The 16,337-nt window shown below is 43.3% G+C and overlaps 1 protein-coding gene across 1 annotated transcript; it reads left to right on the forward strand.

The window, feature by feature from the left end:
- Positions 1 to 4,828: 4,828 nt before the first annotated feature.
- On the forward strand, positions 4,829 to 6,881 carry LOC130284151 (uncharacterized). Its single transcript, XM_056534212.1, has 2 exons — positions 4,829 to 6,075; positions 6,162 to 6,881. The coding sequence occupies exons 1-2, from the start codon at positions 5,951 to 5,953 to the stop codon at positions 6,760 to 6,762; spliced, it is 726 nt and encodes a 241-aa protein (XP_056390187.1). The 5' UTR covers positions 4,829 to 5,950; the 3' UTR covers positions 6,763 to 6,881.
- Positions 6,882 to 16,337: the final 9,456 nt, after the last annotated feature.

Raw genomic sequence — 16,337 nt, forward strand, 5'->3', positions numbered from 1 at the left:
TACCCCACAAATGACCCCATTATAAAAACTGCACCCCTCAAAGTATCCAAAGTGACATTTGGGTAAGTGTGTTAACCCTTTAGGTGTTTCACAGGAATAGCAGCAAAGTGAAGGAGGAAATTCAAAATCTCAATTTTTTACACTGGCATGTTCTTGTAGACCCAGTTTTTGAATTTTTACAAGGGGTAATAGGAGAAAAAGCCCCCCAAAATTTGTAACCCAATTTCTCTAGAGTAAGGAAATACCTCATATGTGTATGTCAAGTGTTCGGCTGGTGCAGTAGAGGGCTCAGAAGCGAAGGAGCAACAATGGGATTTAGGAGAGCGAGTTTTTGCTGAAATGGTTTTTGGGGGGCATGTCACATTTATAAAGCCCCTATGGTGCCAGAACAGCAGAAAACCCCCACATGGCATACCATTTTGGAAACTACATCCCTCAAGGCATGTGCCAAGGGGTCCAGTGAGCCTTAACACCCCACAGGTCTTTGACGACTTTTTGTTAAATTCGGATGTGTAAATGAAAAAAAAAAAAAAAGTTTCACTAAAGTGAATTCACTTCCAGGCAGTGGAAGAGAGGTGGTTGTGATAAATATAAAGCAAATACACTATGTTGAGCTAGCGACTGTTTGTCTGTATACAAGAGTGTGAAGCATAAAAGTGAGGGGACTTAAAATTAAGGGACTTTAAATTCAGGAAGTTTAAATTGAAATATTTGATTTTTTTTTCCTTTCTGTTGATTTTTGCTATCCCCAAATCTAGCATGACCTCCATGTTGGAAAAGGCAGTCCAGTGTGCATCTTGTGCAATGTATGCAATCCTTGAACAACAGTTTGAGGGTGCATATTGTTGTGCGAGATGTGTGCGAGTTGCTCATTTGGAAGCCCAGATCCTGCATCTAGAGGAGCAACTGGCAACACTGAGATGCATTCACAACCCGGAGAGGAGTCTCCTGCTCACTGAGCAAGTACTCTCTGGGGTAGAGGTGGGGGAGAATATTGGGACGGAGGTGCAGGACAGTCAGGCAGTTAGCTGGGTTACAGTTAGAAAACAGGGCAGAGAGAAAAGTGTCAGGGAGGCTAGTCCTGAACTGGCACACCCCAACAAGTTTGCCCTGTTGGCAGATGAGGGGGATGCCATTTCAGAGCTAGCGGTACTGCAGCAGGACTCTGCCTCTGACCGCCAGGGGGGTGTTTGCTCCAGTAAGGAGGGAGGGAGGAGAGCAGTTCAGGCCAGACAGGTACTGGTAGTGGGGGACTCAATTATTAGGGGGACAGACAGGGCAGTCTGTCACAAAGACCGGGATCGCCGAACAGTGTGTTGTCTTCCTGGCGCTCGAGTTCGGCACATCGCGGATCGGGTTGACAGGTTGCTGGGTGGGGCTGGAGAAGACCCAGCAGTCATGGTACATATTGGCACCAATGACAAAGTAAGAGGTAGATGGAGTGTCCTTAAAAAGGATTTCAGGGACTTAGGCTGCAAGCTTAAGGCAAGGACCTACAAGGTAGTATTTTCTGAAATACTACCAGTACCACGAGCCACACCAGAGAGGCAGCGGGAGATCAGGGAGGTAAACAAGTGGCTCAGAAGCTGGTGTAAGAAGGAGGGGTTTGGGTTCATGGAGAACTGGTCCGACTTCAACTTTAAAGGAAACAGGTTTCTGACTATAGCTAAATACAATTATCTGTCCCAAATGGTGCAGGGCCCGACCAGAGGAGGCGCCCTACTAGACTTAATATTTCCCAACGTACTGTACCTGACAGAGTAATTAATGTGCAAGTAGATGGACACCTAGGAAATAGTGATCATAATTTAATACATTATAACTTGTTCTTCAATAAGGGAATCTCTCGAGGGGCCACAAAAACAATGAACTTTCGGAAGGCAAAGTTCGATCAACTCAGAGAAGCCTATAATAATATAAAATGGGATAATGTCCTCAAAAAGAAAAACACTGGCACTAAATGGGAGACTTTTAAAAATATCTTACATTTTCACTGTAAGATGTATATACTTTATGGGAATAAAAGGGTCAGAAATAAAAGAAAACCAATATGGATGAATAAAAATGTGAAGAAGCAGTGAAGAAGCATTAAAAAGCTATAGAGAAAAATGTGAAATATGTAAAAAAACAGATAAAAGCCGCAAAAATAGAGACAGAAAGACTCATTGAGAGTATAACTAACCCCAAAATGTTCTTTAATTATATAAAAATGAAAGTGTTGGCCCTTGAAAAAATGATGAGGAAGAAATTATAAACGGGGATCAGGAAAAAGCAAATATACTAAACAAATTCTCCATTGTATTCACTGAGGAAAATGAAATGCCAGGTGAAATACAGTGTGATAAGGTAAACTCCCCAGTACAGGTCACCTGTCTAACCCAGGAAGAAGTACAGTGCCGCCTACAAAAAATCAAAATAGACAAATCACCAGGTCTAGATGGCATTCACCACCATGTTCTAAAGGAATTAAGTAATGTAATAGACAGACCCCTATTTTTAATATTCAGGGACTCTATAGTGACAGGGACTGTTCCCCAGGACTGGCGCATGGCAAATGTGGTGCCAATATTTAAGAAGGGGTCAAAAGGTGACCCCGGAAATTATAAACCTGTTAGTTTAACCTCGGTTGCATGTAAATTGTTTGAGGGTTTCCTAAGAGATGCTATTTTGGAATATCTTGACAAAATTAATGTATGACCCTGTATCAGCATGGATTTATGAGGGATCGGCCCTGTCAAACTAACCTGATCAGCTTTTATGAGGAGGTGAGCACCAGACTGGACCAGGGGGAATCGCTGGATGTCGTATATCTGGATTTTTCCAAAGCATTTCATATGGTTCCACATAAAAGGTTGGTGCATAAAATGGGAAGGTTTGGGCTGGGGGAGAATGTGTGCAAGTGGGTAAGTAACTGGCTCAATGATAGGAAACAGAGGGTGGTTATTAATGCTACTTATTCTTATTGGGTGACTGTTACTAGTGGGGTACCACAGGGGTCCGTCTTGGGTCCTGTCCTATTTAATAAATTCATGAATGACCTTGCAGAGGGGTTGAATAGTAAAGTAGCAATCTTTGCAGATGACACCAAACTCTGTAAAGCGGTAAACACTATAGAGGACAGTGCACTGTTACAAATGGATCTGGATAGGTTGGAGGTTTGGGCTGGGAAGTGGCAGATGAGGTTCAACACTGATAAATGTAAGGTAGTGCACATGGGGAAGAAAAATCCGAGCTGAGATTATGTATTAAATCGGAGAACACTTGGGACGACTGACATGGAAAAGGACTTAGGAGTCTTAGGTAACAGTAAACTTAGCTGTAGTGACCAGTGTCGGGCAGCTTCTGCCAAGGCTAATAAAATCATGGGGTACATCAATAGGGGCATAGATGACGACGACAAGGAAATAATTCTACCGCTGTAAAAATCACTAGTCAGACCTCACATAGAATACTGTGTACAGTACTGGGCACCAGTGTACAAGAAAGATATAGTGGAGCTGGAGAGGGTTCAAATCCCACTAAGGACAACACTAAATAAATAAAGACTTATTATTATTATAATAACGTCAGCAGAGAGCACTGTGCTCGTGATGTCATCAGAGAGCATTCCAAAAAGAAAATAATTTCCTCTGTAGTATTCAGCAGCTAATAAGTACAGGAAGGATTAGGATTTTTTAATAGAAGTAATTTACAAATCTGTTTAACTTTCCGGAGCCAGTTGATTTAAAAGAAAAAAGGTTTTCACCGGAGTACCCCTGTAATGGTATAGAGAACTGTGTCTAGTGCATTAACTCTGTGATTTTTTGCCCATTGAAACCAGTAGGCCCATTGTGGTCTATGGGGAAAAGCTGCTGAGTTGCCCATAGCAACCAATCAGATCGCTTCTTTCATTTTTGAAAAAGCCTCTGAAAAAAGAAGGAAGTAATCTGATTGGTTGCTATGGGCAACTCAGAAACTTTTCTTCTGGACAGGTTTTGATAGATCTCCCTCTATGGGGGAGATTCATCAAAACCAGTGTAGAGGAAGAGTTGTGCAGTTGCCCATAGCAACCAATCAGATTGCTTCTTTCATTTTTGAAAAGGCCTCTGAAAAATGAAGGAAGCAATCTGATTGGTTTCTATGGGCAACTCAGAAACTTTTCCAGGAAAATCTGCTGAGTTGCCCATAGCAACCAATCAGATCGCTTCTTTCATTTTGCAGAGGCATTGTGAAAAATGAAAGAAGTAATCTGATTGGTTGCTATGGGCAACTGCACAACTCTTCCTCTACACTGGTCTTGATGAATCTCCCCCATAGAGGGAGGTTTATCAAAACCTGTCCAGAGGAAAAGTTTCTGAGTTGCCCATAGCAACCAATCAGATCGCTTCTTTCATTTTTGAAAAAGCCTCTGAAAAATGAAGGAAGCAATTTGATTGGTTGCTATGGGCAACTCAACAGCTGTTCCAGGAAAGTAAAGTTTAACCACAACACTGTAACACTCTGTCCACCCTGGGACTCGAACCAGTGACGGTCTCCCATCCCACGGTCCAGTGACGGTCTCCCATTCATAGGATTCAGATTATTGGGCAGACTAGATGGGCCAATTGGTTCTTATCTGCCGATACATTCTATGTTTCTATACTGTATGGATATCAGAAAAATTGTTCTTTATTAAATTCCCTACTTTGGGGCAGGAAAGCACGAGAATGAAATATGTTTCTTTAACGTTAGCTGAGCACGATGGGGGTTGGGCACTTTTTTTTTAGGTACTTTTTAGCACTAAAATTGCAGACTATTATGAGAAGGAGGGAAAATGTAGTCCTATTTTTTCTCTCTAAGGGTATGTTCAAACTACGGAATTCCCGCGGAATTCCAGGGGCGGAATTCCGCAAGCCGAATTCCACGGGCGGAATTCTGCGAGCCGAATTCCGTGGTGTGAACTTAACATTAGTGTGAATGGGTTTCCGCGAAACCCGTTCACACTGCGGAAATTGTTCTGCGCAAAGAAAGAACATGTTCATTCTTTGCACGGAAGTCCGCGAGCACTGCATAGCTGTCAATGGTGACGGCTCAGTGCCGCCCGGTTCTACCGCCGCCGCCGGCTGCCAGTCTGAATCTCCGCTCTCTGAATCCAGCGAGCGGAGATTCTGTTCACACACTGTAGTGTGAACATACCCTAATGGGTCGTTATAAGGATATTTTTAAGATTTTGGAAGCTGGGATACTCACTACACCCATGCATATCTATATAATAAAGTATGGGAGGAACTTAAAATTTTTTTAAAATCACATGGAGTTTTGACTTTACTTCATTATGGTCGAATAAAGCACTTAAAGAATTCCTTAAAATTAAAGATTCACTCTTTTGGATGAAAAGGGGCTTATTTATGTAAATCAATTATACGCTTTAGGTCAAATAAAGTCGTTTGAAGAGATAGCCCATAAGTATGGGGTGGCAGACAATCAGAAACATTGTTTTTTTTACAAATAAGTAATGCAGATCATAAACCAATAAAAGGAGAGATTGGAGATTTCAGGGATTCTATATATAAGAAAAGTTTAATTTGACTATTTCCTTATGCAAAGTTGCTGTCTGGGCATGCTGGGAGTTGTGGTTCTGCAGCGGTTGGGGGTTCACAGCTTGAAGACCACTGCTATAGAGGGTGCAAATGTATCTGAGCCCTGGAACTCAAATAATGTGAAATATGAGATGATCAAAATGGAGCCCCTGCACTAATTACTTGGGTTCTGGGGTCTGTAAGGTCCATAGTAAAAACATCAGGTTCTGTCTATAGCAGATACTAAATCATGGCAGCTCAAAGAAACAAGCAGTCATCGTGACATCAGACATGTGATGTCATAGACAGCTGGAGTCTTGACATCCCACTGACAGCCGCCCGAGCCTTCAGTCTGTTCCAGTGAGATTAGTGAGAATAGTGAGATTAGCGTCTTCTTCTTCTACTTGTCTGAAATGGAGCTAAAAGGACTGGGGTTCGTCCCCCTCCTGTTGGCGTTTTGGTGTGCGGCCTGGCTTGCCACCAGCTACATCATGACGGTCGTCCTCGGCCATGCTGCCTCGCCACTGATGAGCATCAGGTAAGATAAACAAGCACATGATTCTTATTTCATGGGTTGGGAGTGAGGAAATATCCATAATAACATTGGTTTCTTTTCCTTCACAGTGACGTGGGAAATGTCTTTCCCGAAAGCATATTATTCAGAATTGGATTCATAGGGACGTCCATTGGCACTTTGGTACTAACCTTTCTTATTTATAAGTATATGGTTATGCATACTGAAGAGTTCAGGGGTCATCAGGTCCTAATCCAGAGGATCCTGCTGGCCATTGTGTGGGCCTCCTGTTTTTCCACAGCTGTCATGCATGTATTGTCCCCCGAAGAATATCCCAGGATACACTTTGTCAGCACGATAATTTCCATTACATGTGAAGCCTTATACTACCTTGGGCAGTCCATCCAGATGTATAAATTACCAGGAGCAAAAAAAGTCATCCACCATAGTAGATGCACCTGCTGTGGCCTGACTTTTGTCTGTGTAGTTTTCTATTTTGGATATGAAACATTAAAGGAATTATTCCATAATGATGAAGACTGGGACGAGATCCGTGAAATCCCCATCATAATCATGGAGTGGGTGATGCTTCTACTGATCCTGATAAACATCGTGACCTATTATTCCACCATGCAGAGGTTATTGTTGACCGTCTCCAGAAACAGCTGCAAACTCTCTCTTAGAGTAAAAATTGATGACTTCGGGGTGTAGACCACCACGGGGGCCATCAAGTGGACTTCTGGGAGAGATACTGCACAGGACACGGAAAACATCTAAAGAAGGGGACTACATATGGTGCCAGTAATCATGACACAATAATATGAGCTGGTGATATTACCTATACAAAAAAATAAAAAAAATATGAAAAAAAAATATTGGTGTGTGAAGTGTAATACCTAGTTAGAAAAACGGAATCAAATCCATCATTATAACCCCCCTCTGCATTACCCTGTTTATTATTTTTCAAGCAAGCACTTTGTTCTAATTCATCCACTCTCTGGCGTGCTCCTTGGATAAGGGGTTTGGGATACCCTTTTTGTTTAACCTCCTGAGCGGTATTCCCGAGCGTGACTCGGGGTTAATTTTCCCTGCCAGGATCGGTAACCCCGAGTCACGCTCGGGGTAGAATTGCAGAGTTCCCGGCCGGGCTGCACTATATATCGCAAAAGCAATGCGATATAGCGATGCGGCCCCCCGGGAAAACATGCGATTATCTGCTCTGGTCGGCTCCCGTTGCGGGGGTCGGCCAGAGCAGGTAAAGAAAAATACTAAAAGTCAGTGTTTCCCTACCAGGGGGCCTCCAGCTGTTGCAAAACTACAACTCTCAGCATGCCCGAACAGCCAAAGGCTGTCCGGGCATGCTGGGAGTAGTAGTTTCACAACAGCTGGAGGCCCCCTGGTAGAAAAACACTGAGCTAAGTGTAAAAGGAAGAAGTAGTAAAATAAAAAAACCTTTTGCTCACCTAGTCCCGGTCCCTGCAGATGTTGTTCCCCTCCGTGCGGTCCGGGGTGTCCTCTCTTCACTATTCATCTTCTAGGACCTTTCACTTTTCAGCCAATCACAGGCCGCAGTGGTGTAAAGCCTGTGATTGGCTGAAGGGGAAAGGGCTTGTTCTGCAGGAAATACACTAGGTTTGAAATCTGCCGGCAAACCCAGTGTATCCTGCTGCAGGACAAGGTGACAAGGGGGGGATGAATGTGACAAAGGGGGGAATGTGGCAGAGGGGGGGATGTGACAGGGGGGGGGGGGGGGAAATGTGACAGGGGGGGATGTGACAGGGGAGGATGTGACAGGGGGGAATGTGACAAAGCCCCAAATTCCCCCAATGTGACTGGGGGGGGGGATGTGACAGGGGGGGGGGAATGTGACAGGGGGGGATGTGACAGGAGGGGGGGATGTGACAGGGGGGGGAATGTGACAAGGGGGGAATGTGACAAGGGGGGAATGTGACAAAGGGGGGAATGTGACTGGGGGGGGAATGTGACAGGGGGGGATGTGACAAGGGGGGGAATGTGACTGGGGGGGGGGATGTGACAGGGGGGGATGTGACAGGGGGGGAGGGGAATGTGACATGAAGGGGGGATGTGACAGGGGGGGAGGGGAATGTGACATGAAGGGGGGATGTGACAAGGGGGGGGATGTGACAGGGGGAGGGGAATGTGACAAGGGGGGGAATGTGACAAGGGGGGAAGAATGTGACAAGGGGGGAATGTGACAGGGGGGGATGTGACGGGGGGAGGGGAATGTGACATGAAGGGGGGATGTGACAGGGGGGAGGGGAATGTGACATGAAGGGGGGATGTGACAGGGGGGAGGGGAATGTGACATGAAGGGGGGATGTGACATGGGGGGGAGGGGAATGTGACATGAAGGGGGGATGTGACAAGGGGGGGATGTGACAAGGGGGGAAGAATGTGACAAGGAGGGGGGAGAATGTGACAAGGAGGGGGGAGAATGTGACGGGGGATGTGACAAGGGAGAGGGGAATGTGACGGGGGATGTGACAAGGGAGAGGGGAATGTGACGGGGGAGATGTGAAATGGGTGGAGGGAGATGTGAAATTCAGTTAAAAAAAATTGTACCGCTTTTGGTACACATTTCCAGACAGAATCATACCGCCAGGGAGGTTAAAACGATCCTCCAGGTTCTCTAGTTGTTGTAGGTATTTTTGTGTGGAAGAACAATTCCTTCGGATTCTTTTCATTTGACTGAATGGAATGTTCTTCTTCCATTATTTCAGATGGCAACTGTTAAAGTCGAGGTATCTGTTTGCATCCACCTCCTTAAAATAGGGGGCAGTATGCGAACAGCCATCCTGAATATAGATATTTATATCCAGGAACTCAAATTTTTTGGGGGACTGATGCAGCGCTGCCTTTGGCAATCTCTGGCTCTGCCATAGCGCTTTTTCTGAGGGGAAGTGTCGGCTGCCCTTTCGTCTGGTGGTCAACACTAGTGTTGCTCGCAAATATTCGCAATGCGAAAAAACAATATTCGTAATTTCGAATATATAGTGCTATATTGGCGAATATTCTTGAACTCGCGAATATGTGATATTCGCGAGTTCGAGAATATTCGCCAATATAGCACTATATATTCGAAATGACGAATATATTTTTTTTTTTTTTTTTTTTCACAGTACACATCACAGTGATCACCCCTCTCTGCTTCCAGCTTGTGTGGTATAAAGAAGGCTCTAATACTACTGTGTGAGACTGGCGTACGAATTTTCGCACATGGGAAAATTAGCATATGCTAATTTTCGCTTATGCAAATTTTTCGCATATGGTAATTTTCGCACATGCGAATTTTCATTTATGCTAACTTTCGCATATGCGAAAATATAACGCGAATATTACGAATATGCGAATTTAGCGAATATATGACGAATATTCGTCCATATATTCGCAAAATATCGCAAATTCGAATATGGCCTATGCCGCTCAACACTACTTTACATGTACCTTATGCCTCTATGTTGCCCTAGTTTTCCCTAATGCAATCATAATCCCTTCGCTGTCGTATTTGCTTTCTTCATACACAGTACAATGTACACAATGTGTATACGTTGGCTTTTGCTCTGTACATAATTGCATTTGTTATACTTCATATCTTGTAAACTCGTTTTTTCCCCCCTTGACTGACATATCTATGTGACCTCGGTGACTAATAAAAAACATGTAACTAATCCACAAAATAAGACATAACCTAAAGGCAAATAAATAAAAAGTCGGATGCGCCAAATTAAACATCTAGTATCCATGTCACCGTGGATCAAAGATTCTGCAGCGCAATTCTGTAATAGAAGGGAAACTATGTGTAATGTTTTCATATCATAGAGAGATAGGGCAGGGGGGCTTATTGATTCTCATGTGAAGAATATCCTGTTTATGGCCGTTTCTCATATTAGATACAAACACCCTTTCCCTGTATTTCCTTGGAGAATTAAATGGGCACTGTCGGATTCAAAAACAGTTTTAAATGTTTTACATCTAGGCAAAATATTATCCTTTCTAATATACTTCATATTTTTTTTTATCTCCTCTTTATAGAAATCATGGTTTATTTAAAAGACCACTAGGGGTCTTTCTGTGCTGAGGCATTACTAGGAAATTATCTGTATTGAACAGGAAGTCTCAGCTTAGTTTTAGCCCTTGGTTGCCAGAATGGAAACTGCAAAATTTCAGGTTTTATTTTAAAATATAGATAGTAAAATGGAAAATTTGAATAAAACATTCAAAAATTCTTTAGAAAAAATATGTTTGCCATTGAAAATTTAATTTAACCCCTTAAGGACAATGGACGCACTCCTACGCCCCCGTTTCCGAGTCCTTAAGGACCGAGGGCTTAGGAGTACGTTCTGTCCATTCCCGGCCCCCCGCCGCTAGCCGGAGGGGAGCCTGTGCCCGATGCAGCAGGCATCGTTCAGCAGGCATCGCGGCATATCGCCCAGGGGGGTAATTATACCCCCCCATGTCGGCGATGGCCGCAGATTGCTGGACAATTCAGTCCAGCAATCTGCGGCGATTCCTGCTCAATCGGGTCTCCAGTGACCCGGTGACCCGGAATTACTGGCTGATCGGGGCCGAACAGCCATAGCCAGCAGGGGTGAGGTGGCACTGGTGCCACCTCAAGATTGCCCTGATTCGTCGGCCGGTTTACCAGCCGACCAATCAGGGCACCTGCTGCGGGTGTCACTCCCGCAACCCGCTCCGCCCCTCTTCTGGAGGACGTGAGCGGGAAGAAGACCCCGGGAGCTGGGGACCCCGATCCCTGGCATCAATGTTGGGATCGGGGGCCCCAGGAGCAGCGGCGGCGGCAGTGAGGGACTGACCTGTGTCCCGGAGCAGCAGCAGGAGGTGAGTGACAGCCTCCTGCTGTTGCTTAGCAATAGCTCCCAGCATGCAAAAAGGGCATGCTGGGAGCTGTAGTTATGCAACAGCAGGAGGCAGACCACCATAACTCCCAGCATTCCCTTATGGGCATGCTGGGACTTATAGTATTGCAACAGCTGGAGGCACATTTTTTCTATGGAAAAGTGTACCTTCAGCTGTTGTATAACTACAACTCCCAACTTGCACAATTAGCTAAAGTGCATGCTGGGAGTTGTAGTGGTGCATCTGCTGGTTGCATAACTACAACTCCCAGCATGCCCATTGGCTGTCGGTGACTGCTGAGAGTTGTAGTTTTGCAACAGCTGAAGGCACACTGAGTTAAGTAGCAAACCAGTGTGTCTCCAGCTGTTGCATAACTACAATCCCCAGCATCCCCAGCCAAAGTAGTATGCCTCCAGCTGTTGCATAACTACAAGACCCAGCATGCCCTTCCGCTATCCGTACATGCTGGGGGTTGTAGCTTTTGCAACAGCTGAAGGCACACGGGTTGCAAAACACTGAGTTTGTTACCAAACTCGGTGTTTCACAACCAGTGTGCCTCCAGCTGTTGCAAAACTACAACTCCCAGCATGCACTGATAGACCGTACATGTTGGGAGTTGTAGTTTTGCAACAGCTGGATGTTTCTCCCCCCCAATGTGAATGTACAGGGTACACTCACATGGGCGGAGGTTTACAGTAAGTATCCGGCTGCAAGTTTGAGCTGCAAGTTTTTTTTACATATGCAAAAGTCGTGAAACACCTGTAGGGTATTAAGGTTCACTTTACCCCTTGTTTCCCCGAGGGGTTTAGTTTCCAAAAATGGTATGCCATGTGTTTTTTTTTTGCTGTCCTGGCACCATAGGGGCTTCCTAAAGGTGACATGCCCCCCAAAAACCATTTGTCGCTCCTTCCCTTCTGAGCCCTCTACTGCGCCCGCCGAACACTTTACATAGACATATGAGGTATTTCCTTACTCGAGAGAAATTGGGATTCACATACAAGTATACATTTTCTCCTTTTTACCCCTTGCAAAATTTAAAAAATTGGGTCTACAAGAACATGCGACTGTAAAAAATTAAGATTTTGAATATTCCTTCACTTTGCTGCTACTTCTGTGAAACACCTAAAGGGTTAATACACTTACTGAATGTCATTTTGAATACTTTGGGGGGGGGGGGGGGGGTGCAATTTTTATAATGGGGTCTTTTATGGGGTATTTCTAATATGAAGACCCTTCAAATCCACTTCAAACCTGAACTGGTCCCTGAAAAATAGCGAGTATCAAAAGTTTGTGAAAAATTTCAAAATTGCTGCTGAACTTTGAAGCCCTCTGGTGTCTTCCAAAAGTAAAAACTCATACATTTTATGATGCAAACATAAAGTAGACGTATTGTATATGTGGACCAAAAAAAAAATTATTTTGAATATCCATTTTCCTTGCAAGCAGAGAGCTTCAAAGTTAGAAAAATGCAAAATTTTCTTTTTTTTCATCAACTTTGGGGATTTTTCACCAAGAAAGGATGCAAGTTACCATAAAATTTTACCACTAAGTTAAAGTAGAATATGTCCTGAAAAAACAATCTTGGAATCAGAATTATAAGCATTCCAGAGTTATTAATGTTTAAAGTGACAGTGGTCAGATTTGCAAAAACGCTCTGGTCCTTAACCCCTTAAGGACGCAGGACGTAAATGTACGTCCTGGTGAGGTGGTACTTAACGCACCAGGACGTACATTTACGTCCTGAGCATAACCGCGGGCATCGGAGCGATGCCCGTGTCATGCGCGGCTGATCCCGGCTGCTGATCGCAGCCAGGGACCCGCCGGCAATGGCCGACGCCCGCGATCTCGCGGGCGTCCGCCATTAACCCCTCAGGTGCCGGGATCAATACAGATCCCGGCATCTGCGGCAGTTCGCGATTAAAATGAACGATCGGATCGCCCGCAGCGCTGCTGCGGGGATCCGATCATTCATAACGCCGCACGGAGGTCCCCTCACCTTCCTCCGTGCGGCTCCCGGCGTCTCCTGCTCTGGTCTGTGATCGAGCAGACCAGAGCAGAAGATGACCGATAATACTGATCTGTTCTATGTCCTATACATAGAACAGATCAGTATTAGCAATCATGGTATTGCTATGAATAGTCCCCTATGGGGACTATTCAAGTGTAAAAAAAAATATAAAAAAATGTAAAATTAAAAGTAAAAAAAAGTGATAAATCCCCTCCCCCAATAAAAAAGTAAAACGTCCGTTTTTTCCTATTTTACCCCCAAAAAGAGTAAAAAACATTTTTTATAGACATATTTGGTATTGCCGCGTGCGTAAATGTCCGAACTATTAAAATAAAATGTTAATGATCCCGTACGGTGAACGGCGTGAACGAAAAAAAATTAAAAATGTCCAAAATTCCTACTTTTTTAATACATTTTATTTAAAAAAAAATTATAAAAAATGTATTAAAAGTTTTTTATATGCAAATGTGGTATCAAAAAAAAGTACAGATCATGGCGCAAAAAATGAGCCCCCATACCGCTGCTTATACGGAAAAATAAAAAAGTTATAGGTCATCAAAATAAAGGGATTATAAACGTACTAATTTGGTTAAAAAGTTTGTGATTTTTTTTAAGCGCAACAATAATATAAAAGTATATAATAATGGGTATCATTTTAATCGTATTGACCCTCAGAATAAAGAACACACGTCATTTTTACCAGAAATTGTACGGCGTGAAAACAAAACCTTCCAAAATTAGCAAAATTGCGTTTTTCGTTTTAATTTCCCCACAAAAATAGTGTTTTTTGGTTGCGCCATACATTTTATGATATAATGAGTGATGTCATTACAAAGGACAACTGGTCGCGCAAAAAACAAGCCCTCATACTAGTCTGTGGATGAAAATATAAAAGAGTTATGATTTTTAGAAGGCGAGGAGGAAAAAATGAAAACGTAAAAATTAAATTGTCTGAGTCCTTAAGGCCAAAATGGGCTGAGTCCTTAAGGGGTTAAGGTGTAAAATGGCCTGGTCCTTAAGGGGTTAAACAATAGGTCCTTTTTCTTTAAATCAGCTTTTAAACAATTGTCCAAACCCACCATTGGAAAATGTGTTCCAAGCAATTCAATCCATTTTCAGAATACGCTGCAATACTAACAATTATTAAAAGGGATTAGAGAAAGCGCCTGATATTTTTTCCAGAAACAGAGCCATTGCTGTCTATAAATCATGTCTGGTATTACAGCTTATCCCTATTACAGTGCACGGAGACTCGGTGGCAATACTAGACAACAGGTGAGATTTATCAAAAACTGTGTAGAGGAAGAGTGGTGCAGTTGCCTATAGCAACCAATCAGATTGCTGCTTTTACTTTTTACTTTGAAAATGAAAGAAGCGATCTGATAGGTTTCTATGGGCAACTGCACCACTCTTCCTCTACACAGATTTTCATAAATCTACCCCAACATCTGTAAATAAGAGGTGTGTTGTTTTTGGCAATCATGCATAGTGGACAACCCCCTTTCAGGAGTACTCTGGTGTATCTCCGGCCCTTCCATAGAGATACATGGAGGAGCGTGTCAGCCACCGCTTCGTGCAGGGGTCAGTGCACCCCCTTCCCGGGGAGAGCCCAGGTGCCATGCCGGAGATCACGAGGTCCCAGCGGTCGTACCCATTGCGATCAGGCACTTATCCCCTATCCTTTGAATAGGGGATAAGTATTTCTGCACTGGAGTACTCCTTTTACCACTTAAGGACTCAGGGCGTACCTGTATGTCCTGGATATCGTTACCAGCGTTTAAAGCATTCTCATGCGTGGTTTAGCTAACCTTATATTTTATTAATTCAGACATTTATGCACGCGGCGGTAACACATTTGATTATTTTTATTATTTATTACATTATTTTATTTTAAAAAATGGGAAAAGGGGGTGTAATTCAAAGTTTCACATTTATTAACTTTAAAAAAATGTATTAACTTTAAAAAAAAGAAATAGCCCCTTAGGAGGCAATACCATGTAGTCTTCTGATTGGCTATACTGACCAATGCTATGACATAGCATAGCATTGATTAGTGTTATCGGTGCTCTGCTGCTCAAGCCTGCTGAGCAGGCTTGGAGCAATAGATCACCAATCGGACAGTGAAGAACCAGGTAATTGCCCTCTCGCCGTCCTCTCAGCTGATCAGGACATTGCAATTTCATCTGGATAGTCCCGATCATCTCCGCTGAGCTGCCAGGATTCTTTACTTTCATTTTAGACGCCATGATCAAAGTTGATCGCGACATATAAAATGAAAGTGAAAGAATCACGCTAGCTTCGCTGTTTTTTTTAATTTCACTACACAGATAATTTTTTTTTGTTTCACCGCAGATTATGTTTATAAAATAAGTGATTTAATTACAAAGTACAATTGGTGACGCAAAAAACAAGCCTTTATATGGGTCAGAAGGTGAAAAATTGAACGTGTTATGATTTTAGAAGAGGAGGAGGAAAAAACAAAAGTACAAAAACAAAAATGTTTTGTGTCCTTAACCGGTTGCCGTGTAAGGACTAGCCAGCTCATCCTGAGACGGCAACTGTTGTATGGCGCGGGCTCCCGACTCGAGCCCGTGCCATACCGGCCGGCACCCAGCTGATTCCTGTAGCTGGGGGCCAGCGTTAATAGATGACATGCGTCTATTAACCCTTTAGATCGCCGCTGTCAATGTTGACAGCGGCATCTAAAGGGACATTTAAACCATCCCTGGTGGTCCAGTGGGGTAGATAGCCCCACTCAGCTACTGCTGAGGTAGCCGGAGGGCTTACCTCACATCCTGTTCTGGCTGCTGCGCTGTGAATGATAAAGCCTAGCAGGACCAGGCTTTATCAATCGAGCGCAGAGCACACAGATCAGTTCTATGAAACCACATTGATCTGTATGAGGAATCTAATGATTCCTCCTAAAAGTCCCCTAAGGGGACTAAAAGTGTAAAAAAAAAAAGTTGAATAGAAAGTTTAAAAAAAACTTCCTTATTAAAAGTTTAAATCACCCCCTTTTCCCAAATTCCATATAAAAAAATATGTAACAATAAGAAAAATAAACACGTGGTATCGCCGCGTGTGTAAATGTCCGAACTATAAAAATTTGTGGTTAATGGCACGGTTAATGGTGTACGCGCAATTAAATTTCAAAGTCCAAAATAGCGTATTTTTGGTCACTTTTTAAATGATGAAAAAATGAATAAAAAGCGATCAGAAATTCTGATCAATACAAAAATGGTATCGCTAAAAACTTCAGATCATGGTGCAAAAAAAGAGGCCCATATCCACCCTGTTTGTGGAAAAATAAAAAAGTTATAGGGTCAGAAGATGACAGTTTTAAACTTATTAATTTTCCTGCATGTAGTTATGATTTTTTCCAGAAGTACGACAAAATCAA

This window comes from Hyla sarda, chromosome 8 (genome assembly GCF_029499605.1).
Source record: "Hyla sarda isolate aHylSar1 chromosome 8, aHylSar1.hap1, whole genome shotgun sequence".
NCBI classification, from domain to species: Eukaryota; Metazoa; Chordata; class Amphibia; order Anura; family Hylidae; genus Hyla; species Hyla sarda.

Bases quoted from the DNA above. Each gene is read 5' to 3' on its own strand.
- LOC130284151 (XM_056534212.1), top strand. From the start codon at position 5,951: ATGGAGCTAAAAGGACTGGGGTTCGTCCCCCTCCTGTTGGCGTTTTGG. The intron at 6,076-6,161 runs GTAAGATAAACA...TTTCCTTCACAG, and splicing joins TCGCCACTGATGAGCATCAG to TGACGTGGGAAATGTCTTTC.